A 27,242-nucleotide genomic window follows, 5' to 3' on the forward strand; every position below is an offset into this window, starting at 1 on the left:
GACACAACCTAAGTTTGTGACATGGGAATTATGTGCAACCCTATTGCTTCTCTATGATCTCTTGGCTTTTCCAGCAAATTTCAGGGAAGCTGTGGAAACTGTGAACTAGTGCCTTGAAGCAGTTTTGGGATGGATGAGGGCTAGCAACCTGAAACTTAATCCTGAGAAATGGAGGTGCTATTGGTGGAGGGAAGGATTGGCCCAGTAACTGAGGTGTCACCTGTTTGATATAGAGCTGCATTTTCCACAAAGAGCAGGTCCATAGCTTGGGAGTGCTGCTGGACCCAGGCCTCCTGCTGGAAAAGCAGGTGTCAGCAGTGGCCAGGAGGGCCTTTCACCAGCTTCGGTTGGTGGGCCATCTGCAACCTTTCCTGTGAAGAAAAAGATCTTGCCACTATGGTGTGTGGCCTGGAACCATCTAGATTAGTAGGACTGACCTTGGAGAGTATCCAGCAGAATGCTGAGGCTAGATAGGCAGCAACCTGAGGAAGGGCCTTCTTTATCATAGTTCCAAAGTTATGGAATTCTCTCCTCAGGGAGATTAATTTGTTATCTTCTGCAGGGCTTTTTTTCTGCTGGAGCCCACAGGAGCGGAGTTCTGCCTGGGCTGGCCAGGGCCCTGGCTAGCCCGACCCACCATGCGGCTGCCATGTGCTCCCAGGCTGGGCAGGTGTGGCCTAATATGCAAATGAGCTCCTGCTAGGCTTTTTCTACAAAAAAGCACTGATCTTCTGTAAGAGCAACAAAAGAGGCATGACCCTTGTCTACATCCAAATGGAGATCATCAGCTAAAGCTACTAGTGCCTCTCCATTCTATACTCTGACCTGAAATCAGACTGAAAAGAGTTCAGAGCAGAGGAGTCATCTGAGAAGAACTGGAGTCATTTGACAACCACTGTCAATCATCTTGTCCAGAAAGGGCAGACTGAAGACCACATGATAACTGGCCACATAATTCTTCTCTAGCAATGTTTTCAAAAGTAATATACAGATAATCTCCTCTTTGACAGACAGATTAAGTGATTGTTTTATGATCAGAGACATGTTAATGTGATCCTAACATGATTCCAGTAACCAGGATGGACAAGGATCCAAAGTAAAAGTGGTAACCTTGACAGATCCCAGGATTCTGTCAACATCTATCCTGGTACGTGAGTTACAGTGATCCATAAAAAAGAACAGACAATGCTCTGGGCGCCACTTCTGTCTAAATTATATATTAGTTGTAAATGTATATAAGAGAAATTTATTTATGCACAAGTATTTAAAGGAAGTCATGTTTGAGCCTTTTGCTGGAGTCAAATTAGTTCTTATACCCACAGAAATAATGAGCATTCCTAGATGGATCCATTCAGATATTTCCTTCCACTCACAGAACAGGAACAAGAAATATATGTGTATAATATCATGGTTTCAATAATGTTTAATTTTGTAATATTGGAACTGAACAGCTCTTCAGGTTCTATATTTCTACCCATCTCCATGTGTACGTCTGTTTTCTTCTTTCACTTGGTATCTTCAGTTTCTTTTATTTCTGTTTATCTGAGAATCCATTGTCAATGTTACTTGTAATAAACAACTTCAGGCTTACTGACATTCTTGAGGATTCCTGTAAAGAAACAGGAGGAACATGAGGAAAATACAGTTGAGGAAAGCAGAGAAAAAAGAAGGATGGTGAGCCAGTAACATAGAGAGAATCTGAGGAATCAGGTTGGGACATGGATTTATGAATTTTTTTATTAAATCATGGGACTATTTTCTCCAGTTTTAGGTAACCTCAGTTCTCAGCTGTCTGTTTCAAAGAGGGAGATATCAGATATAATCTTAATTAAGATGAACGTGTCTGATATGAGCAGTTTTGTCAGTTTTGGAGAGGTGTCATGTATCTCGACTATTTGATATAATATGGAAATTAAATATCCCCAATGGACAGCTGATATTTCTTGAGGAGAGCCTAGCTGGCTTATGGGAATGAGTACATCATTTGCAGGAGAAGGTTGGAAAGAATACAAAGGAGTTGGAGAGGAATATAGAGAATAAAACAGACTGAAAGAGACCAGGAAGGAGGGAGAAGGTATAGTGGATCCAAGACATATTGAAATCAAAGGGGTTTTTTTAGGAAAAAAGAGGTAACTTAGAGTAGAATGGGGAAAGAAAAGTTAACAAGAGAGAAAACTGTTGCACTAGAAACAGCTAAAGAATATGAAGAATCCAGCATAGCAGGAAAAAGTAATGGTGTAAAGAAGAGAACAAGAAAATAATGAGAGGAGAAAGTCAGTTTCTGATTGGTTAAAGAAGCATCCTGAAGAAACTCACAAAACATACTGGTATTTTATAACTTTACTCTCAGTTCTGTAAAGTATAACTGAAGACATTTGCTAAACTAGTGGACAGTATATAACTGAATTTAAGGTAATGACATGAATGATTGTGCATGTTTTTGCATACAGCATTGACACTATTTGGTTGAATTTTTTTGGCTGTCGATCCACATAGGGAAATCTAAAAGTCAGTTTTGGTCCTAATGACTTTGGGAAATATTTGAAGTCAGTGTTTCCTCTAAGATGAGCTATTGTGAGCTAGCTCACAGTTTTTTAGCCTCCAGCTCACACATTTATGTCTGAGCTCAGGAAGGATGGCCCCAGAGCAAACTAATTTATGCAGTAGACAAACTGCTTGCTAACACCTTTAATGTCAGTATTTATTTTATTTAGAACATTTGTTAGCTGCCTTTCTACCTTGCAGAACTTAAAGTGACTTACAATATAAATAAAACATGATGAAAAACCATAATAAAACAACTATTATAAAACTCATAAAAGTCACAGATTAAAAACTCCAATGAGGTTGGCCAATAATAAAAACTAATCAATCAAAATGCAGCCCTAAATAAAACTGGTCTGCCTTTCAACAAATGTAGAGAACCTCTGCTTTCAGGATTAAGTTTCAGATAGGACTTAAACCACCATATAGGGTGTCCCTAAATCCTAGTGCTGAGACATGGTTCAGTAAGATACAATGTTCTGATGGCCTCCTGCCTCCTGAAGATCATCAGTGAGGGGGCCAGGCACACCTCCTTGGGGAGGTTGTTCCATAATTGTGGGGCTGCCACAGTAAAGGCCCTTCTCAAGTACCCACCAAACAGGAGGGCATCACCCTGCAATCCTAATTCATGGGCAGGAACACATGGAAGGTCTTTCTAACACCCTGGTCCCAGGCTATGTAAGACAAAACTAACACCTTGAAATGGGCTTAGGAGTGAATCAGTAGCCAGTGTAATTGCTTCTGTAACATATGGACTTGATAGCTGGCAATGACCAGCAATCTAGCCACAGCATTCTGCACTCACTGAAGTTTATGAACACTCTTCAAGGGTAGCCCCAATTAGAGTGCATTGCAGTAGTCCAGTGTAGATGTAGATAAGATCTACTGTGGCTAGATCAGACTGAACCAGGAATGGATGCAGTTGACACACCAGCTAGAACTGGGCAAAAACACTCTGAGCCACAGTAGCAATCTGGGTTTCTAAAATGACTACCGTGTCAAGCAGCACTCCCAAACTGTGAACTAGACTTTTCAAGGGAAGTATAACCCCAGCCAAGACAGGAGATCTGAAGTCCCTGGTCTGCCTTTCAACAAATGTAGAGAACCTCTGCTTTCAGGATTAAGTTTCAGATAGGACTGAAACAACCACCATATAGGGTGTCCCTAAGTCCTAGTGCTGAGACATGGTTCAGTAAGATACAATGTTCTGATGGAATATAGTCCCTTGCATGTGTTGCTTTCTGCAGGAGTGCTGCCTATTGGACAAATTGTTCTTAACCTAAAATCTAATTGGTGTCAATCCATTCCACTAATCTTTGATACAGAAGGGAAGACCATTCCTGACAGATGATAAAAGGCTGGTCAAATGCTAATGACATAGAGTCCAGCATGAGCATGTTCATTTTGCATAATATTGATCAACACACGGGCATGTTGGGTAAAGCCTTGTTTTGTAGTCCTCAAATGTTACATTCAGTGTGTATGAGATGTGTCTGTGGTTAGAGCAGTATGCCGACAGAATGAAGTAGACACCATCCTACTCTCCACACAAGTAACGCTTGCTTGCTATGTCTGAGGGAAAAGAAACTTAAAGATGCTCCCCATGAAGAAGGTCAGCATTCCCAGCTCTGACTGACCTTCTAGGTTACTGTTATCTCATGGTGTCTGTAACTGTTTCAACTTTTTGTGTGAACTAATCGTTTCGCTAAGCATGGGATTTTTTGCTTGAATTCTGGCAGGACCCTAATGGTCACAATGAAGGTATATAATCCGTGCACCCCTCAGCTGTATTTTAGTTCCCTCAGCTGTATCAGAATGTTTTTTTTACAGTACTTATAAATTGATGGCTCTTACCTGTTGTCATGATCTGAGGCCTAGTGCGGCCTAGAGAAGCCTGCCTAGAAGTAGATATACAGGGGCCTACATCTCTCAGGATTCTTTCTGTCCCTCTGACTGGGTACCAGAGTTTCTGGAGGGAAAACTAGCCCAGAGGGGGTGGGACTTGGGAGGAAAGGATAAAAGGCCTAGCTACATGGGAAGGTTTGTTCTCTTCTTGGAAAGGCTGCAGAGAGAAAGGTTCTCTCTGGGAAAGCCTGCAAGGGAGAAGGCAGCTGGAGAAAGGGATCCCTCACCCTAAAGAGGTGGTGAGTTTGGGGCAATAGAGACAGGGAATGTCTAGTCAGATGCGTCAGGGTTTTAATTTATTTACGCCAACCTTTACTGTTTCTTATTTCACTGTTGCATTAAATGTTTTGCTACCCACTGTTGTTTGGGTGGTATAAAAAAACTGTTGTTGTTATTGTTAAACTGCCTGGATCCTCACGCCTGGGTCTGGCCATGGTTAAAAGGTATCTGTTTTTAAGGGATAGAGGGGTTGGGTGGATGCTCTGGCACCTCCAGACAGACCTTAGCCAGAGTGGTGGCAGCCAGTAGAAGGCCCTTCCTGGTCCCCTGCTGTGTGACAGCTGTTTTTTCACATTTCTCATTTAATAATTTTCAAAGAAATGTTATTCCCTATCTGATGCTAGTCAGTGATCCAACCTTATTGGTTGTTAAATTCTTTTATATCATAATGTCATTCAGAAATCAATTTAGAGAAACAGAAATGTTTGCTTAGATAAAAGTTGAAGAGACGGGATAGAAATAATCGTTATCTGGTTCGGTTTGCAAGACACAATTGAAATACTGTTTATTGTTTTTGTCAGAGGTCTTTACATTGGTCAATATAATTAGAATAGCTAGTATTTTACACATGCATACTTTGTTAATATGCTTTATTGAAATATATTATTTGTGTTTGTAATTAAGATAACACTCTAAAATCATTTAAGAAGTAATACAATATCATGGTAAGATTAAAATAATATTGGAATTATCAGTTTTGATCTGTCTTTTAAGTAAATAGGGTGTATAGTGTATGTATATGAATACAGTTGGACGTGTTTTGTATAATTCATATGTATATATATGCACAACAGATGGAATATATATATATATTCCATATGCATAATTTGTATTTATGAACAGTCTTTGATGTATGCAAATGTCTAAAACTTTTTCTTTATATATGTTATCTTCCCTTCCCTGTCTTTTTCTGTATCCCTATATGCTTTCCCCCCAAAATATAAAGAAAATATTATAAAAGAGGAATCAATTGTATTTATTTATTTATTATTGGATTTATGAATCGCCCATACCTGTTATAGCAGGGCTCTGGGTGATGTACAACAGAGATAAAAACATCAAACATAAATGAACAAAATAAGAGTTATTTACAGTCTAAAATCAGCTGGCAAAATCTTAGCTATTACAAAGGGGCCAGCCACTTTGCGAGCACAGGGAAAGAGGGCAAGATGAATGCAGAGAGCGGAAGAGGGTGCCAGCCAAGATAGTAACTAACGCTGTCCTCAACCAAAAGCCTGATGGAACACATCTGCCTCACAGGCCCTGTGGAATTGCAACAGATCCCACAGGGTCCTGATGGTATTCGGCAGAGAGTTCCACCAGTTTGGGCCCAGGACTGAAAAGGCCCTGGCCCTGGTCTAGGGTAGTCGGACGTCCTTGGGGCCAGGGACCACCAGCAGATTGCTGTCCAAGGTGTGTATCACTCTCCTGGGGACATAACAAAGGAAACGGACCTGTAGAAATGTTGATCCCTTAAAGATCAATACCAGGACCTTGAACTTGACTCGATACTCCACTGGCACAGCACTGGAGGTATATGTGCTGTTCGTGACATTCTCATTGTAACACTCGCACTGCCACATTCTGGGTCAGTTGGAGCTTCCAGGTCAGTCTCAAGGGCAGCTAAGCATAGATCAAGTTACTGTAGTCTAGCCTGGAGGTGACAGTTGCATGGATTACCATGGCTAGGTCAGGGCATGACAGGAAAGGGGGCAATTGCTGAGCCTGGCACAGGTGAAAAAATGCCAACCTGTTAATATGTATGACTTGGGCCTCCATAGTCAAAGAGGCATCCAAGATCACTTCCAACCTCTTGACAGACTGTGTCAGTGGCACCCCATCAAGATCGAGTAATCTGTGCCCCAATCATGAGGGCCCCCCCTCAGCCACAGAACCTCTGAATCCAACTAAGAATTTTGCCACCCAACCATGGCCTCCAAACCCGCAGCCAAATTTGGTGGAGTGGTATCTGGGTGGCTGCCCAATAGCAGACACAGCTGGGTATCATCAGCATACTGGTGACACCCAAGCCCAAAACTCCACACCAGCTGGTTGAAGGGGTGCATAAAGATGTTAAACAACATTGGGAAGAGAAGCACCCCCTGAGGGACACCCACTAGAGGACACTAGAGGACACATTTAGTATTCTTCTAGTCCAGGGGTGGCCAAACTTACTTAACTTAAGAGCCATGCAGAATAAATGTCAGATGTTTGAGAACTGCAAGACATGAATATCAGATGTCTGAGAGCCACAAGGCAGTCAGACAGGCAGGCAGGGGAGGGAGAGGTAGAAAAAACAACTTTAAATGCATTCTCCAAGCTGCTGGCTGACTTGGCTTGGAGAAATTATTTAAAGAGAGAAATGCTTTCTCCAAGCTGGTTGACAGGGCAGTGGGGGCTTCAAGAGTGTGAAAGAACTACATGTGGCTCCCAAGCCACAGTTTGGCACCCCTGTTCTAGTCATTGCTCAAGATCTATTGATCAGAAGAGTTTTAAAAAGAAAAGGACTGAACTGTATGTTAAATTCCTCATATAAATGGTATGTCTATGAAAACATTAGCAAAATGTGTCTGGGGCTGCCTGGAGCCCTGGGTGCTCCCCCACCATGATTGTCTGTTTCTGGCTTAGAATGAGTGACAGAGGCAATCTGGATGTGGGGGTGGTGGTGTGCAGTGACTCACCTGGGTTCTGCTAAGGAAACACTGCTGGTTAGCTGGGCTTACTGGAGAAGAATGCTGCTGCTGGAGCCCAGGAACAAGGCCTCTGCAAGCTGCGAAAGTCTGGGCGGTATTTAACAGGGCCTGCAGCAGGAGCAGTTCAGGGGGGGGGGCAAGGGGCAGGTAGAGAGCAGCCAAGCTTGGATGAAGGGCCCATGTGGGGAACGACTGGGTGGTTAACAGTGGCTCCTAGCAGGGCGGAACATCCAAGAGAGCCACAGATGGCAGCAAAACAAGTGCAGCTGGATGGGTGATGGAATCAATGGGAGAAGCCACACCAGTTGCAAGATCAGTTGTCTGAAGGGCACTTAGGTGAAGGAGATGGGAGTTGATATAAATTAATGTAGTGCAGTGTTGAATGTGTGTGTGTAAGGGTATAGATACATATACACACAAACAAACTAATGACAAGTTTATGTGTGGCCCCACTTGTTTAAAAGCTGACATGAGCCACAAGGAGAAAGCAAGGTATAAATATTTTAATACATACAAATTAATGATAGGCAATAGAAAGCACAGGACATTCAATCAGACATAGTTTTTGCCTGCTTACAAAACTTCACATTTTGATTTATGGAAAGCAGCTGGTATTACTAGCCTCCAAGATCTTGCATCCAATAATTTGATGCTATCCAAATAATTTTTTGAAGCCAAACTGAAATTATCAGGACCTTGGGGGCAACATCTACAGGTCAGTCATATGTGCTCACAGAGTAATCTGACTAACATCTTAAAACAACCTCTGAGAACTCTAGAATTAATTTTTAAAAGAGCCCAGAGCTCTAAGAAACATTGGATCTCTACGGTCAAGCATGGCTAATTCTGATGAATAACTGATGGTTTTAGGGCTTTGCCAGAGGCAGGTCTGGGAAATGTCCCCAAGAACCAAATGTTGCTAGTTTATTATTCCTTCCTGGCTTTCATTCCGCTTTATGGCTGTTAAATTAGAAGCAGTGTGAAGGGAACGAAGTAATCAGCACCTTCCCATGAATTCTCTTCCAGGAGGATGAGCCATCTGGGCATAGCAAGGACGAATGTCTGATAACGCCCTGAGAACGTATGTAGTTTTGATAGTTTATGTGTGAATGCTCTCCCACGTCCCCCCACCTTTGGAATCCCTTTGAAGTAAGCTTTAAGAGCTTTGTATCAATGTATCAGTTTCATTCTTCTCAAGGAATGGCTTTGGCCAAAGTATCGGTCTATCAATAAACGTAGTCTTTGTATCAACTTCCACTCGTCATTGAACCCGCATGCTTGACATTTACTTGCATTCAGCTTTCTTCGCTATTGCTTCATCTCAACCCCTTAACTATCAGCTCTTGTGGAACAAAATATGTGGTCATATCATTTCAGAAAATCACTGGGGGCGTCTCTGGAATACCCCTTCTTTTAAGTCCAATGTTGCTGGTATAAAATTGCAAACTTTTAAAATCTTATCCTTGTGTTACCTCACCCAACAGCAGTTACCACATATGCTACACTCTGCTAAACCTGTGTTGGAAGAATTGTGGAATGAAAGGGGACTATATACACTGCTGGGCTCTCTGCCCCCAAAGTGAATAATAGAATCATAGAGTTGGAAGGGACCTCTAGGGTCATCTAGTCCAACCCTCTACACAATGCAGGAAACTCACAAATACCCCCCCCCTCAAATTCACAGGATTTTCATTGCTGTCAGATGGCCATCTAGCCTCTGTTTAAAAACCTCCAAGGAAGAAGAGCCCACCACCTCCCAAGGAAGCCTGTTCCATGGAGGAACTACTCTAATGGTCAGGAAGTTTTTCCTAATGTTGAGCTGGAAACTCTTTTGATTTAATTTCAACCCATTGGCTCTAGTCCTACCTTCTGGGGCCACAGAAAACAATTCCACACCATTCTCTAGATGATAGCCTTTCAAGTACTTGAAGATGGTGATCGTATCACCTCTCAGCCGCCTCCTCTCCAGGTTAAACATCCCCAGCTCCTTCAACCTTCTTCATAGGACTTGGTCTCCAGATCCTTCACCATCTTTGTTGCCCTCCTCTGGACCCGGTCCAGCTTGTCTATTTCCTTCTTAAAATGTGGTGCCCAAAACTGAACACAATACTCCAGGTGAGGTCTTACCAGAGCAGGGTAAAGCGATACCATGACTTCACATGATCAGGACACTATACTTCTGTTGATACAGGTCAAAATTGCATTTGCCTTTTTAGCCATCGCATCACACTGTTGACTCATGTTCAGCGTATGATTCACTAAGTCCCCTAGATCCTTGCCCCCCCCCCCATCCTATAGCCATGCATTGGATTTTTCCTACCTAAATGCAGAACTTTACATTTATCCCTGTTAAAATTTTATTGGTTTTAGCCCAGTTTTCCAGCCTGTCAAGATCATCCTGTATCCTGTCTCTGTCTTCTACTGTATTTGCAACCCCTCCCAATTTAGTATCATCGGCAAATTTAATAAGCATTCCCTCTATTCCTTCATCCAAATCATTGATAAAGATGTTGAACAAAACAGGTCCCAGGACAGATCCTTGAGACACTCCACTTGTCACTCCTCTCCAAGCACTCTTTGGGTGCGATCTGTCAACCAGTAACAGATCCACCTAACGGTAACAAGATCCAAACCACATTTTACCAACTTGTCAACAAGGACAGTATGTGGAACCTTATCAAAAGCCTTACTGAAATCAAGATAAACAATGTCTGCAGTATTCCCCTGATCTAGCAAGGTAGTCACTTTCTTAAAAAAGAAAAAGAGAGATCAGGTTAATCTGACATGACTTGTTCTTGAGAAACCCATGCTGGCTCTTAGCAATCACAACCATCCTTTCTAAATGTTCCAGTACTGACTGTGATTATTTGTTCTAAAACTTTTCCAGGTATAGATGTCAAGCTGACGGGTCGGTAGTTACCCGGATCCTCCTTTCCCCCCTTCTTTTCTGTTTAAAACAATTTTATTCCAGTAACATATGGTAAAAATCAATTCTTGCATTATTAATTACTTCTTTTTATCTATCCCATATATTACTTTTCTAACCCCTCCTCCCCCCGTTACTTGACCCCTGCTGGTGTTGTATACTTAAAATACTAATACTTAAAGGAACCCCTATCTAATAAAACAAACATTTCTATTTTTCTTTCTTTTAAGACTTAATCATTATCAAACATTGTCCAATGTCCTTTTATTTTCCACTCTTTTTCTATATAACTTCTAAACTTCTTCCACTCCAACTTAAAAGTTTCTAGATCATAGTCTTTTAAAATTCTTGTCAATTTTTTTCCATTTCACTCCATGTTATAACTTTTATAATCCAATCCCATTTCTCTGGTATTCTTTCTTGCTTCCACAACTGTGCATACAATGTCCTAGCAGCTGAGAGCAAGTACCAAATTACAGTTCTATCTTCTTTTGGAAATGTGTGCATAGTTTCTAATCTATGTCTAGTGATACAGTCCATCTGAGTTCTTCTTCCCCCTCTTGAAGATGGGACAACATTTGCCTGCCTCCAACCTCCTGTTCTCCAAGAATTCTCAAAAATAATAGCCAGAGGCTCAGAAATTACATCCGCAAACCCTTTTAGAACCCTTGGATGTAATTCATCTGGCCCTAAGGACTTAGTTTCATTTAAAGAAACAAGGTGTTTATGTACTATCCCTATGCTGATCCTAGGTTGGAACTTCATACCCTCATTATATGTTCTGTTTTTGCCATGTTGAGCACTTTTTCCCTCAGAAGAGAAGGCTGGGGAAAAGTAGGAGTTCTGTCCTCTCTTCATTATCTGTTACAATTTCACTTTCCTGCCCTCGCAGTGGGCCTACCATGTCCTTGCTCTTTTTCTTACTCTGAACATAAGAAAAGAACCCCCCCTTTTTGTTTTTAGCATCTTTGGCCAGCCTAAGCTCACACTGAGCTTTAGCTTTCCTAACTTTTTCTTTACAAACACTGGTGATTTGTTATATTCATTCTTGGTTATAAGGCCCTCCTATTACCTTCCAATTCCTAAAGGAGTCTTTTTTATTTCTCAAGCCTTTAGAGAGCTGTTTATGGAGCAAACTCAGCTTCTTTAGACATTTTCCATTTTTTTTCTTCTCATAGGAATCGTCTGTGATTGTGCTTTCAGTATTTCACTTTTAAGAAACTTCCACCCCTCTTGAACCCCCTTCTTCCTAAGTATTTCTGACCATGGGATTTTATCCAGCATAGTTCTAAGTTTATCGAAGTTTGCCTTTCTGAAGTCCAACCTATAAGTCTTTTCCCTCCCCTAAGACTGTAAATTCTAAAATCTTTTCCCTTCCCTAAGGCTGTAAATTCCAAAGTCACTACTGCCCAGGGTGCCCACTATTTCCACTTCTTCAATCAATTCTTCCTTGTGGGTGAGAATCAAATCCAAGATAGCAGATCCCCTTGTTTCCTTCACTTTCTGGAAAAGGAAGTTGTCAGCAAGACAAGTCAGGAATCTATTTGACCTTTCATTTTTAGCAGAGTTGGACTTCCAACAGATGTTCAGGTAATTGAAATCTCCCATGAGCACTGTATCCCTTCTCTTGGAGAACTTTGCAATCTGTTGTAGGAGTATCTCATCCAAGTCCTCTGCCTGACTTGGTGGTCTATAGCAGACCCCCACAATAATATCACTGTTATTTCTTACTCCTTTTATTTTTACCCAGAGACTCTCAACTAAGCTGCCAACCTCATATTCACATATTTCCTCACAAGTATATATCTCCTTCACATATGCTGCTATGCCTCCGCCCTTTCTCATTTGTCTGTCCCTTTTAAATAAGTTGTCAGTTAGTCAGTCAGTCAGTCAGTCAATATTTTATTTGTATCCCGCCCTACCCGACCAAGCGGCTCAGGGCGGCTAACAGCAAAAAACTCAATACATACATTGTACAATAAATAACATTTAACTGCAATTAATTAAAATCCATTAAAATTCTAAAAACATTAGTGCATTTAGTGCTATAATTGCTGGCAAGTTTACTTGGTAGTTTAGTAGTTTCAGCTGGTGAAGGCCGTTTGGAACAAGATGGTCTTGCAGGCCCTGCGGAACTGTTCAAAGTCCCGCAGGGCCCGCATTTCTTCTGGAAGCTGATTCCACAGCTGTGGGGCCATAACAGAGAAAGCCCGAGTATGGGTACTCTGGAGTATTACCTCCTTTGGCCAGGGGATAGTCAGCAGGTTCTTTCCTGCTGACCTCAGTGCTCTCTGGGGTTCATACGGGGAGAGACGGTCCCTAAGGTAGGCAGGTCCTCGGCCATATAGGGCTTTAAAGGTAATAACCAGCACTTTAGTTGTACCCCTGAATCCTAATATTCCAGTTGTGAGTGTCATCCCACCAAGCTTCAATAAGGCCTATAATGTCATAGTCTCGGTCCTGTATTAGGACTTCCAGTTCTTCCTGTTTATTTCCCATACTCTGTGCATTAGTGTAGAGACATCAGAATCCATGTTTTATCCATCCCGAGGGTTTTGTTTCCATACATACCTGCAAGTTAACATTACCTAGTGTATGCACCACTCTCTGCAAATCTTTAGTGTTCTTATCCCCAGTTTCTGGCATTATACGAGGCTTTGAATTATTGTCTCGCTCCCCCATGCAATTTAGTTTAAAGCCCTCCTTATTAGGTTAGCAAGGCTGTTACCAAACATCCCTTTTCCTACCGTCGAAAGGTGCAAACCATCTCCTGATAGAAGACCACCATCTCGAAAGTGTTAGCCATGGTTCAGAAATCCGAATCTTTCCTGATGACACTATCGATGTAGCTAGTCATTTATTTGAAGTATTCTTCTTTTTTTTGTCCTAAGCCACAGTCTTGAACAGGAAAAACTGATGAGAACACAACCTGTGTACCCAGTTCTTTCAGCTTCTGACCCAGAGTCACATAGTCTTTTCTAATACATTCAGGGCTATGACAGGCAGTATCATTCATTCCCACGTGGATCAGCAAGAAAGGATAATAATCCATGGGCTTAATAAGTCTTCCAATCCCTTCTGTCACATCCTGGATGCGTGCACCTGGCAGACAGCAGACCTCTTGAGATGACAAGTCCAGTTAGCACACTTTGGGCTTCACCCCTCTGAGCAAGGAGTCTCCAATTACCACCACTTTCCTCTTCCTATATTGGGGAGCAGAAGCTCCAGGCTTCTTATCCACAGGAGCCTGAGAAACTTTCTTCAAGCTTTGCAGAGGCTGGGGAAGTAGCTCTTGTTCCAATGGTTCAGAATCAGTTACTGTGGGTAGATCCTGGAACCTATTGCTGAGCAGCAGAGGCTCAGAACCTCTGGTGATTTTCTTGCTTCTTTGGGTTACATTTTCCAGGAACCCTCCTCCTATGTTGGGTTCTCTTCCAATTACTGAGATACCACTTCCTCTTCCTCCTCTTGTCCTTTCAAGAGCACCTCATGGGTTCTGTCAAGAAAAATCCTCACCTTCCTTTATACACTGCAGTGTGGACAATCGTGCCTCCAGTCCCTGTATCTTTTCCTGCAGCAGGGCTACTAACGTACACTTGCTGTAAGTGTAATTGCTGCTACTCTCAGGTAGAAATGCAAACATCCCACAGTCTTTGCACACCACTGCCTCAGCTCCCTCACAAGCCATGCTACTGCAATCCATTTCAAAATTCTCTTTGTCTTGACTTCCCTGTAAATTCCACCACCAACTGCCCCTTGAAACTACTTGTAGAAACACCTTTCTACAGAACCCCCAGGCTAGACCCCCAGACTAAGAGCCACAGGCCAAGAGCCCTTTGGCTCGTGCCAAAGGCTCATGCCTCTGGCAAGGATGAGCCTTGCAAATTAAAGGCTCAGGCCCCCACCCACCTCTGACTCAACAGCCAGAGCAACAGCAGAGGGTGGGGACAGCAACCACCCCCAGGCAAACAAGCTATCCTCTCTTAGCAACAGCTACATAAAAGACACACAAAAGCAATCAGAAATCCCTCTCCAGCAGGCACCAAGCACTCACACAGTTCCCTTCCACAGCAACCCTAGGTAATGCTCCCCAGCAGTTTTAGAAAAGCAAATCAACACTCACCTTACCAGCAGTTCTGTCCCATCTCCAAGCACCTTCCTCTAATGCAGCTGAGCCACTTCTGCCTCTGGCAAGGATGAACCTTGCAAATTAAAGACTCAAACCCCCACCCACCTCTGACAGCCAGAGCAACAGCAGAGGGTTGGGCCAGTAACCACCCCCAGGCAAACAAGCTCTCCTCTCTCAGCAACAGCTTATCAGCAGTTCTGTCCCAGCTCCAAGCACCTTCCTCTAATGCAGCTGAACCACTTCAGTGGTGCCTTTTTGGGATCAGTTTCGGAAAGAATTAACTCAGTCACAAATCTAGATTTCAGTTACACTCTGGATCACTATTTCTAAACGGGGAGATTCTATCAGATTGTGCACAATACAAAAAGGACATGGTTTCCCTCCTCCTCTTTGCTGCCTGAACAGCAGTTGCCACATGGTGGAACTACCTCCCAACTTGAATTTTTGGCAAAAAAAAAAGTGGGATGCCTATATTATGGCAAAAATAACTAATAATATTAGAAACACTGAACATCCAACCTCATCTTCAAACTTTGTGGCAGTATGGTTTCCTATTTTGGAATACTTAACAGTACAAAATGAAATTCCTAAAACAATAGATGATATGTCACTTTGGTAGGTTTGTGTTTAAATTTTCTTTATATCTTTTTTATATTATGCCTTTTGTTTGTTATACAACTGTATCAATGAATACAAGGAACATTATTGTATATCTAATCCAAATGTGTTTCACCTTATATATCTATATCGTATTATGCTGTAGCAATAATGTACTTAAATTCTATATGTTATCTTTGACTAAAAAAATTAAAAATATATTTGAAATTAAAAGCATAGGACACACAAAGTTGTATTCCAAGCGGCAGTGACTCTAAGTCACACAGAGGCAGCACAGACTTTAAAACAAACAAGCTGAAGATTTTTATAGCAACAAGGTCAACTCCAGTATTTTTCCATAATTGTCATGTAGGTACAACAGCCAAATAAATTCATTGTTAATGTAAGAAAAAAAACCCTTTAACAGTTGATATTGCATGCAATACACTACCAGACTGCTATTGTTCAGGCATTCATGCATCAGAGTGAGTGGTGCTGAAATGTAGACATGAATGGCAGCTCATAGGAACTTGCACTACTGATAACAAAATGATTGTGAACATTCTAGGAAGTACATAGAATACAGGAGAAATCATCTACTTTGTCTTAGAGAATAATCTTTGCTATACACACAAGCCATAGAGAAAAGCCAGATATTTCAGTTGCATGAATTAGAACTCACATTTGTCACAGAGAAACATTAGAAGGGCAGAATAGAAAAATACATAACAATGTCAAATAACAACTAATACCTGAAGTTTGCAGTCTTTTTTCTGAATAAGAAAAAGGCTCTCGTTCCCTAGAACCAAAAAAGACGATCACATTTTTAAGCCACAAGAGTTAGCACATAAAAAGGGTTACAAATTGCACTGTAATTTCATGGCAGCCCTACATATGATGTCAGTGAACATGGATTCAAAATGAGTGAATGTAGGGGGCATTTGCCGGGGGAAAGTGGTGCAGTACTTAACCCTTCCAGCCCCCAGTTCTCTTCGTCTTACTGTTTTACCCCCATTTTTACATCATGAGGGCATTTCACAACTGGAAGTAAGCTGACTTGGAGGAGAAATGGACTGGGGGGAGGATTGTGTGATAAATAGAGGGCAGGGAAGCTTTCATATTACCTTGGCCATCATTTCTCCCTGAAAATGCCCTCAGTCCCTGCATTCCTGTTACTCAGTAAAGGCATTGGAATTTGAGGCCACATTTCCTGACATAACATTTAGTTCTGGCTTCATAATTTGGAAATTGACAAATCATCCTTTGTCAGTTTCATACAGCTGTTCTGCCTTTGGTGGATATATGTGAGCATACTAACATAAAAAGAAATACAAGCATAGACTTATGGTTCTCCAGCTTTTAAGGTTCATGGCCTATTTGGAATCACTGATAAATCCTAGCAGGCATTTTGCAATCCAATAAATAGCTTCAAGTGCACAACCATCTAATACAAGATGCCAATAACAGTCTTTCTATTATACAGAGAAGGAAATGAGGCTGTTTAATTGAAGGAAGAAGCCACATTGACCAGAAAATACATTCAGTTTAGAAAGGGCTCTTTCCCACTTACTACATCACATTAGTTACATTTGGAAATGGTGCATTAGACACTAAAGGTGTTTTTTAGTATCACTTAAAAAATGAGTACTGAATCTGTAAAAATGCAGGGGACTTGCAATCACAAGCCCAGAAGAAGAAGAGGACTCCAGATTTATACCCTGCCCTTCTTTCTGAATCAGAGACTCAGAGAGGCTTACAATCTCCTATATCCTCTCCCCCCACAATAGACTCCCTATGAGATGGGTGGGGCTGAGAGGGCTCTCACAGCAGCTGCCCTTTCAAGGACAACTTCACGATAGCTATGGCTAACCCAAGGCCATTCCAGCAGCTGTAAGTGGAGGATAATAGCTCTTGGATTGCATCTGTTCTCAGTACAAGCATGAACATCTTCTACTATTAAATGCCTCACGTTTAGGATGTTTTCTACTTGCAGAAGGTGCTGTTAAAAGGATCCTGAAGAAATGAAGAAAATTAAATCAGTACTATCTTGTAAATCTTTGGTTTCTGTAATATGGAACTAGGCGAAGCGGCTGTCTACAAGAAAATGATCCAAAATATTGAGATTTTTAAAAAAATGGAATGAGATTTAAAATGAGATTGGTAACACATTGTTCAGGATATGCATATCTAGGCATCTTATTCTGTCCGAGACTCTCTCCACCTTGGGCCCAATACTGATATTCCAAATTCTGAAAAAGGAATAGAGGTTCATAGCTTTCTTTGTTTGCTTAAAGGGTAGACTAGCAACCAAAGGAGCCTTATAATTTTAAAGGCTGTGTTACTGAGCAGATGAATCTAATGCAAAATAATATTGAGAAGCCTAAGACTAAACATTGTGTAGCCCACATACCTAGATTTCTTTTTGGTGTCATTCTTCCTTAATTCTTGATGTTGCTTATTTTGTTTCCCTGAGCCCATACTGGATTTTCTGATGAAGCTGTAGGAAGAAACTGCCCCTTGGCTTCTGCTCTTTCCAACCTGTTCAATAGGATCCACAATTTCAGAAATGGTGACTCGCTTGGAAGATATTTGTTTAAGGATTTGTGCTTTCTCTGGTTCCTGTCTTTTCTCTTGGTCCCGGACAGACTGTTCTTGATTGTTTCTCTTTGGGGAGCAAACAATATATAGTTTTTAAAAACTGGGCACAGGTGAGAGTTGAGATTCTGTGTACTTGCAACAGTGAAGAGTTCAGAGTTATTACTGTGATGGACTGACATTTTCTGAATAGTTAGAAGGTCTAAAAATTAAAAGGGGAGAAAACACCAACATACAATCAAGAAATAACAACATCTGTTCTACAGTCCTGGGATGTAAGCAAGGAAAATTTAACTCATGACATTATCAACAGTTTGCTTTGGAACACTTTAAAGCACAGAGGGACTATAATGGATATAATGTACCATCTTAATAATAGTAACAACAGTTTGTTGCAACCACATACATACAGTTGTGGTGTTACCTTAATTAAGTCTCATTAAACCCCATTGTGTAGATAGTGCTATACATATTTACTTAGAAGTCAGCCCCACTCAATATTTGGAGAAACTTCCTAATGGTAAGAAAAGTTACATAATAGAACCAGTTACCATATGTGTATGTGCTCTACTTTGGATATCTTGAATTAAGCAGGCAGTTGGACTTCTATGTCCTATAATTCTGAATTCAGAGGAGCTTACTCCCAAATAAGCATGCATGGGATTGCAGTCTAAAATGAATTATTTTAGCTTAAAACCAACATAAGTTGAAAGTATATATTACTTATTCTTTCTGTTGAAAGAAAAAAGTGGGTTCACATAGAAGTAACACCAGCATATGGGAACGAATTCTCAGCATTTAGGAGTCCTGTTTTCATGGTCCTGCTTATTTCAGGCAGCAACTCAGTGGGTCAAAATGTATCTAAATCAAATGTATCTAAAATGGCATTGGGAAGCCTCTGTAATGTAGATAATATCTTGCCAGCCAGAAGCCTCAGTACAGAATTTCTGCTATACTTCTGCTTACACTTCTTGCTCTTCCCTGATTGTTTCCAGGCAGTGATTTTGCTCATTTGGAACCCAAACCAGAGCAGTATTTTTGTGAAGTATCTACACAATGTGATCCCCTATCATCCAATTTCCAGGGTTTCCATTTTTTGCTCCGTTCTTTCTCAAACCTGGTTTGATATAATTGTTTAAAAAGATTGCTTTTCAAGGTGAGGTGAGCTTTTTTAAAGTTCTCATTCACACTGGCACCATTTTCCTTGCGTCAGTTGTTTCCCCTCCCCAAGTCATCAGAAGAGTTTTTGAGCTTTTGAAACGTCCCCTTGAAGCTCACTTGATGCCTACTTTACTTTCTTTTAGGCACTCAGCTAAAACACTTCCCCATGGCTTTTAATTAGGGGTTTTATCTTACCAGGTTTTGTTTTATGCATCTTTTAAATGATGCTTTGTGTCCAGTGGCTTGTGTTTTAGTCGTTTGTGTTTTCACCCTTTGGTTTTTAATTGTAAACTGCATTCAGCACAACTCTGAGGAGATGTATGGAAATTTTAGGGTTGTCAGGCTGGAAAATACCTGGAGACTTTGGATCTGGGAAAGGGGTGGGGAGGGGGGACTCAGTGTGATACAATGCTGTAGAGTCCACCCTTCAAAGCAGCCATTTTCTCCAGGGGAGCTGATCTCTGCCAGCTGCAGATCAGTTGTAAAAACAGGAGATCTCCAGGCCCCACCTGGAGGCTGGCAACCCAGGGAAATGTTCTAAATAAAGTAAATAAATAAAAATAAGTAATTGCTGGATCGCTATAATGTTATAACATCACAATTAGAGCCTCTGTCTACACATTCCTCTAAATTCTCAGCTGTCTCTAAAAACAAAACAAAAACTTAGCTTTTTTGTTGTGGGGATAGCCGTTCTCCTTCTGCTTCGGCAGGAAGGGAGGGATATAAATCCAATAAATAATAATCTCCACAACAATAAGGGTTGGAGACTTAGGCTGCCTACACTGAGGGGTGGAAAAGATGTCCCTGCTGCAGAAGCAGTGCAAATGATGAGGAAGAGGCAGCTGTCCACATTGGGAAAAATCTTTGTATGGCGGTAAATTCAGGGGAACTGGTGGATGTTGGAGGAAACTGTACTTGAAACTCTTGTGTGAATGCTACATCAGCAGTATGAATGTCCCTGCATTTGCAGCAGCACTGACAAAGAAACAGAATCCTCACCATATAGATAGACCCCCAGGGCCAGTGCCAGGCTTCCTAGCACCCTAGGCTGGGAGGGTGGGGGTCATGCTCTTCCTCCTGGGCAATTTAAATTGTGCAGGAGGGCCCCCAGAACTGCCCTTGCCCTCCCCACACCAGTAAAAGGTCCACACTGATCAGTTGATTGGTGGGACCTTTCACTGGCATGGGGAGCACCAGCAGAAGCAGTTGGGCTGGCCTCCCTCTTCATTTAAAGGTCTTTTAAATCAAGTGGGGAGGTGTGTGGCTGCTTCTACCGCCTCTCCCACACAATTTGGACTGCCAGCAGGGGCACCTAGTGGGGGTGCCAGCCCTGCAGACCCCATTGCCCTAATATTTATGTGAACATTCCAAAGAAAGCATTTACATATTCCCCTTCAAGCCACTTTTTTACATATACCAAGACAATTAGAATAATGGTTTGTAAGGTGCTTTTCTTGGCATTCATCATCCCCATAGGGGCTTGTTATTGCAGGCCCTGTTGTGCTGAGCGTTTTAAATGGATCTTAAATTTGATGACTTTCATAAATATCTGTTGTAGGCCATCAGCCCCCCAAGGTCTTATTTTCCAAAATAATCCCAGTCTATGAGGAGGTCCCTGCCTGATTAATACTCACTTTCCATGGTGTGTTGCTGGTAGCTTTCTGTTCCTCCTGCATGTCAAAATTTTTAAATACAATACTGGCATCAGAATTCTTAGATTTCAATAAATTGATGAGTCGCACCCATTGACGGAAAAGGAACGCCTGTTTCTGTGGTGGACCAGAAAGCTCTAAGTAGTAGGCACGACCGCTCACCAGCTTTAATTTGATGCGATTCCTCTTAAGAGAGTGAATAGAAATCTTCACATATTTCAAGGGTAGGAACCTATTAAAAAATGTCACGTGAGTATTTGAAAGGAGTGGAAACACTGGAATCAAGAGCATGGGGAAGTGATCTGGAATTGGACTCATTTCTGAAAGGGCACAGTTTTGGGTTTTCAAACCAGGTTTATGTGTCTGCAGCTCACTCTGGCCATAGCCAACTTTCTATCAATTGTTCTGGCTTGTCGAATAGCTTCACAATAGGTTGATGGAACAGTAATTTTATCATCATCATGTGTGTACAGCAGAAGAGAAATGCATATAGTGTATGTCTCATATAGTGTATGTCACCCATGGATGGGTGCTGCTCTGTCATTTGAGGGGGGAGGGGGAGTCCATAACTCTATTTGTACTCTGCATACAAAGAACTCATTTATTGTTTCATGTTGATTAGAGAGTTATGGTGACAATTATGACTTACACTTTAAATATGTCTGCTATTAATTGAAACTCTGGCAATGTGCTACTTAGTGAACAAATCCTAATACATTGGTTGGCTCTTTGCCTGTTTCTCCTTGCCACACACCCCTTGCTTTGAGCTTAGAACGAAGATTTTGCATTGGTCCTCTTGCTACTCCTTTGGGCAGGATCAAAGAGTCAAGCATATTTTCAAGAGGACTTTGCCACTGGAGGTGGAATGAAAGAACCATACTTTTATTCCCTCTGTAAACATACCATACCAAATAAACTCTTGGGTACTGAACTCCTGGTAAAATACAGAAATTCCTCAATGAAAACCATTGGTAAAACATAAAACCAGAAGAACATAAGGGAAGCCATGTTGGATCAGGCTAATGGCCCATCCAGTCCAAAACTCTATGTCACGCAGTGGCCAAAAAACCCAAGCGCCATCAGGAGGGCTACCAGTGGGTACAGGACACTAGAAGCCCTCCCACTGTGCCCATCCCCCCAGCACCAAGAATACAGAGCATCACTGCCCCAGACAGTGAGTTCCATCAATATGCTGCGGCTAATAGCTACTGATGGATCTCTGCTACATATGCTTATCCAATCCCCTCTTGAAGCTGTCTATGCTTGTAGCCACCACCTCCTGTGGCAGTGAATTCCATGTGTTAATCACCCTTTAGGTGAGGAAGTACTTCCTTTTATCTGTTCTAACCCGACTGCTCAGCAATTTCATTGGATGTCCACGAGTTCTTGTATTGTGAGAAAGGGAGAAAAGTACTTCTTTCTCTACCTTCTCTATCCCATGCATAATCTTGTAAATCTCTATCATGTCACCCCCCAGTCAACGTTTCTCCAAGCTAAAGAGCCCCAAGTGTTTTAACCTTTCTTCATAGTGAAAGTGTTGCAACCCTTTAATCATTCTAGTTGCCCTTTTCTGCACTTTTTCCAGTGCTATAATATATGTTTTGAGGTGCGGTGACCAGATTTGTACACAATATTCTGAATGAGGCCACACCATCAATTTATACAGGGACGTTATGATACTGGATGATTTGTTTTCAATTCCCTTCCTAATAATTCCCAGCATGGCGTTAGCCTTTTTAAAATTGCAATCGCACACTGTCTCGACATTTTCAGTGAGTTATCTACCATGACCCCAAGATCTTTCTCCTGGTCAGTCTCTGCCAGTTCACACCCCATCAACTTGCATTTATAGCTAGGATTTTTGGCCCCAATGTGCATTACTTTGCACTTGGCCACATTGAACCTCATTTGCCATGTTGATGCCCACTCACCCAGCCTCAACAGATCCCTTTGGAGTGCCTCACAATCCTCTCTGGTTCTCACCACCCTGAGCAATTTAGTGTCATCAGCAAACTTAGCCACTTCACTGCTTACTCCCAACTCCAAATCATTAATGAACAAGTTAAAAAGCATGGGACCCAGTACTGAGCCCTGCGGCACCCCACTGCTTACCATCCTCCACTGAGAAAATTGCCCATTTATACTCACTCTCTGTTTCCTATTAATTAGCCAGTTTTTGATCCACAAGAAGACTTGTCCTTTTACCCCATGACTCTTTAGCTTACTCAGGAGCCTTTGATGAGGAACTTTGTCAAAAACTTTCTGGAAGTCAAGGTAAATAACATTTATAGGGTCCCTTCTGTCCACATGTTTGCTCTCACCCCCTCAAAGAACTCTAATAGGTTAGTGAGACAAGATCTTCCTTTAAAGAACCCATGCTGAGTCTTCCTCAATAACTTTTGTTCATCAATGTGCCTACTAATTCTGTCTTTGATAATGGTTTCCACCAAGTTTTCCGGTATTGAAGTCAGACTGACTGGTCTGTAATTTCCCGGATCTCCTCTGGAACCCTTTTTAAAGATGGGGGTGACATTAGCTACCTTTCAGTCCTGAGGAATGGAGGTAGATTTCAATTAAAGATTATATATTTTTGTCAGGAGATCCACAATTTAGTCTTTGAGTTCTTGAAGAACTCTTGGATGTATGCCATCCGAACCTGATGACTTATCAGTTTTTAATTTGTCTACCAGTTGTAGAACCTCCTCTCTTGTCACCTCAATCTGACTCAGGTCTTTCAACACCCCTCCCAAAATTAGCAGTTCATGGGTGGGCAAACACTTTTTTTCTTCCATAGTGAAGACGGAGGCAAAAAATGCATTCCGTTTCTCAGACATTTCCCTATCTTTCTTCAATAATCCTTTTATCCCTTGGTCATCCAAGGGCCCCACTGCCTCCCTGGCTGGTTTCCTGCTTCTAATGCATTTGAAGAAATGCTTATTGTTGGTCTTTATGTTTCTTGCAATATGCTCCTCATTGGCCCTTTGTACCTGCCTGATCACAGACTTGCATTTGATTTGCCACAGCCTATGTTCCCTTTTATTAACCTCACTTGGACTAGCTTTCCACTGCTTAAAGGAATCCTTCTTACCTTTTACAGCTTCCATTACTTTGTTTGTTAACAATGCAGGCTTTTTAAAATACCCATTTGTGCCTTTCCTGACCTGTGGTATATATTTTATCTGAGCTTCTAGGATTGTAGTTTTAAATAGCCTCCAAGTTTCCCCAAGGGTTTTGACCCTACTTACCTTTCCTTTCAGTTTCCTCTTCACATGCCTCCTCATCTCACAGAATTTACCCCTTTTAAAGTTAAAAGTGGTTGTGTTGGTCTTTTGGGGCAACTCCCCATTTATACAAATGGTGAAATCAATAACATTATGGTCACTGCTTCCAAGCGGTGCAATCACTTTTACATCTCTCACCAGGTCTTGGGCACGGTTTTTCTATGTATGTCTTGTGATTTCAGTAGTCAGGAAAACTCGTGACTATTTGGCCAGCATTCCCCACTCCCTGCCCCACCCTGGCATGGTATTACAGAGCACCTGGAACCAATACTCCCTCTAAGTTGCAGAGTCTTGTGAGCAAAAATTCTACTTTGTGAGCTACTGGCATTAAAGTTGTGAGCTACTGCATAAATTAGTTTGCTCTGGGGCCATTTTGCTACTGCATAAATTAGTTTGCTCTGGAGCTAAGACAAAAATGCATGAGCTGGAGGCTAAAAAACTGTGGGCTAGCTCACACTAAACTCAGCTTAGAGGGAACACTGCCTGGAACTTATGCTTTGTGTGTCAGTCTTTCACTTCTCCCCAGTACCAACATACCTGGTGAGTACTAACTCATCCTCTGAATATGACGTCTTTGTACATGATGAAGATGTTGAAATGCTTTCCTGAGAGGATACAGGAACGGTATGTGCGAGCAGCATCACATTTGGCAATGACTGATTTGGACTGGCGGCACAGACACCCATTGTCACATAGTTGGGCCGATTATGAAGGTAAATTGATTCACCTCTTCTATTGACCTTGTGAAAACAGTATTAAAGCATATTAAAGAAATAATGTTATTTCAAGAGCAGCTATAACCTGCTGTATTACTATTAGGATTCACATGATAGCAAAGGAAGAGAAGAACTGAGAACAATATAGACCTAAAGTTAGAAAATAATGATTTGATTTGTTAAAATGGATAGTAAAAACCAACTATTTATACAGTTCTCTTTTGCATTCTCCTATTTCTTTACATATTATTTTTGCTGTTCCTATAAAACAGGATCTGAATGACTGGCTACTGTGAGATTTGGGAGAGTGCATATAGATTTTCTTTTGTGGGTCCTTTTTTGGTATTTTTGTATTCGGTGTGCATGTGTGTGTATGCACTAGAAGTCATGGCAACTTCAGGTGACTGACCCCTACTGGGGGCCTAGAGGATATGCAGAGAGGTGGCTGAATAAGGCCTGCCCCAGTCCTTCTGACTACTGGTATTTCAAGGAGTCTCCCATCGATGTGCTTGCCACAGTCAACCCTGCTTAGCTTCTGAAAGCTAATGAGATTGGGTTTCCCTGGGCTATCCAGGTCAGGATCTCTTTTGTGGATGCTTGATAGGAAGACTGGGTGCTCACTGATGCTGGAGTGGGGAGATGGGTCCTGATAGTCTGTCCTCAAGGAAAGGCAACCTCTACATTAGCAAACTTCCCTTCAGTCTGGCCTCCACTGAACTCAGTGCTCAATCCTGGGGAAGAGACCATTTTCTGGAATTATTAGGGACCAATGGAGATAGAGGAGTGGGAAACATGCTAGATGTGGTAGGAAGAAGGGAACATTTCTATATGTTCTTTGGAGGCAAACATAGAAAGCTGGGAAGGCAGGCTAGCCCTTAGCAGTGGTAGAAGAAGAGGAAAGAGCTACAAGGAAAGGCAACACAATGTAGAGGAGATGGAAAAGGAGGTGGATGGTAGTGAAGAACCTACACATGCCCATGGAGAGAGACACTCACCACATCATGCATCTTGGTCTAGACTCTAGAGCTTTGAGCACTCTAATAACACCTGAGCAGGAGTGGTTATCTAATGAATTGTGGTTTGGGCAGTTGATGTTAGCATTAAACCACTGGGGCAACTCTGTGAGTAAACATCTTTGGGATGGATCCCTCTATAGTTAACATACTCCTCTGGCTTGGAGGGTGTCACTACAAGATAGAAGTTTATGGAAAAGTCCTAGGGGGGCACCTTATTCCAGTTTCCTATGGCTGGTATCACATTCAGTTCAGGGTAGTTCTGTGACTCTTTCCATCTATAATAATACTCAGATTCTTGTGGTCTTCTAAGGGCTGATTACAAAACAAACAATGGAAGTGTGAGTCATTTGCACATCTGATCTGACTGCTTTGGTTATGATTGGACCTGATGAATACTCAGAGGATGATAACACCAGAGTGGTCGATCCTATGAAGGACAAAATTATGACAGATCCCTGCAGTATTTGGGCCCTTGGATCTCCAGGAAGTTGTCATGGAGCTTGCAGCCAACTCTGGCAACTGGGCCAGAAGCCCAGGAGGCTCAGGAGCAAGAGCCACCCCGCAGAACCTGAGATTATTTCTAAATTTCTCAGGGGGACTCACTGGACAGTTCCCAGGAACAAATGCAACTGGTACAGGTTGCACGGATGGTTCTGCTACTGTAGCGTGGCCACAGCTGCAGTCAGTTGGGCCACTTGGGCCCACAGTGTTTGCTTCTCAGCTGCAGTGTCCTCTATCTGCCATGTGTTGTGATTAAACTGTCCTGTTCACACCCAGAGACCCTGGCAGGAGTCACATTGAGGCAGGCACAACTAGCCCTGAGACCAAAAGATGACCATTGATAGCCTCCACCAACAGAGGGGCCACTTTGAAGGGCAAGAGAATCTGCTGAGGGAGCTCTGAAGGGGCATGGCCAATTGTCAAGAACTTTGTGGTTATTTTCCCCAGGACCCCAATAGCAGAGAAGATAGAATCATAGAATTGGAAGGGACCTCCAGGGTCATCTAGTCCAACCCCATGCACAATGCAGGAAATTCATAAATACCTCTCCCCACGAACACCTGAAAGATGACAAAAAATAATCTGAGCCCAGTCATAAACACAGCTTAGATGGTGGAGTGAATGATTAGCTGCCTGAGGCCTCTTTGTTGACCACAGGGCATCTGTAGAACCAGATCTATATAGCTTTGTGGGATGCTGCCTGCAGTCTCCAGGCCACTACTACAGTGACAGGCACTCACTCCTACAAATAACATCCTTTCGGCTCTGGTTATTGTGGGATCAACAGCTGTGGTAGTGTTTATCACGTTCTGGTCCCTGGTGCCAACAGGACAATTTCACTTTGAGATGTGACTAGGGCAAAAACCAGAGGATAAAGCATGATGCAGCTGTTTCTGCTGCTGTGTTTTATATGGAAATATAGTATTTATACATACAAAGATGGATGTGAGCTTGTATTTATGGAATAAAAAGTGGAAATTAAAAGTTTAAAAATGAGAAAGTAAGTTTTTAATACAATATGAAAGAACTCATGGTCTGCTAAATTGTTAGTCTAACAACCTTTCTGCAAACTGATTACCTGAATAAAGTTGCTCTCAAATACTGGAACTGATCTCAAAGGAAGATACTCTCCTCTATCAAGAATTTTTTGAAGATCTCCCATTATGAGTAGCTAACTTGCAGATTGTCTGTTTGGTGAGGTTCCTAAAAACTGGTCACTTCTTATTAGCCCTAAACACAAGAAGAGA

General features: G+C 41.9%; 1 protein-coding gene across 1 annotated transcript; it reads right to left on the reverse strand.

Moving 5' to 3' along the window:
- Window positions 1-1,412: 1,412 nt before the first annotated feature.
- LOC132589318 (Golgi-associated RAB2 interactor protein 2-like) lies at window positions 1,413-27,242 on the reverse strand. The gene is made up of 6 exons (XM_060262025.1): window positions 27,074-27,242; window positions 24,300-24,502; window positions 20,464-20,713; window positions 17,484-17,737; window positions 15,826-15,872; window positions 1,413-1,609 (listed from the first exon to the last, which is right to left on the reverse strand). The coding sequence occupies exons 1-6, from the start codon at window positions 27,155-27,157 to the stop codon at window positions 1,563-1,565; spliced, it is 885 nt and encodes a 294-aa protein (XP_060118008.1). The 5' UTR covers window positions 27,158-27,242; the 3' UTR covers window positions 1,413-1,562.

Source organism: Heteronotia binoei, chromosome 21, assembly GCF_032191835.1.
Source record: "Heteronotia binoei isolate CCM8104 ecotype False Entrance Well chromosome 21, APGP_CSIRO_Hbin_v1, whole genome shotgun sequence".
In the NCBI taxonomy this organism is placed as follows: Eukaryota; Metazoa; Chordata; class Lepidosauria; order Squamata; family Gekkonidae; genus Heteronotia; species Heteronotia binoei.

What these genes read in the sequence shown, in the direction of transcription:
- LOC132589318 (XM_060262025.1), bottom strand. Translation starts at nt 27,157, where the DNA reads ATGGGAGATCTTCAAAAAATTCTTGATAGAGGAGAGTATCTTCCTTTG. An exon ending in GATGAGTTAGTACTCACCAG is followed by an intron (nt 20,714 to 24,299) that starts GTATGTTGGTAC and finishes ATTTTTTAATAG; the next exon opens with GTTCCTACCCTTGAAATATG. An exon ending in CCAGCAACACACCATGGAAA is followed by an intron (nt 17,738 to 20,463) that starts GTGAGTATTAAT and finishes TGCTCCCCAAAG; the next exon opens with AGAAACAATCAAGAACAGTC.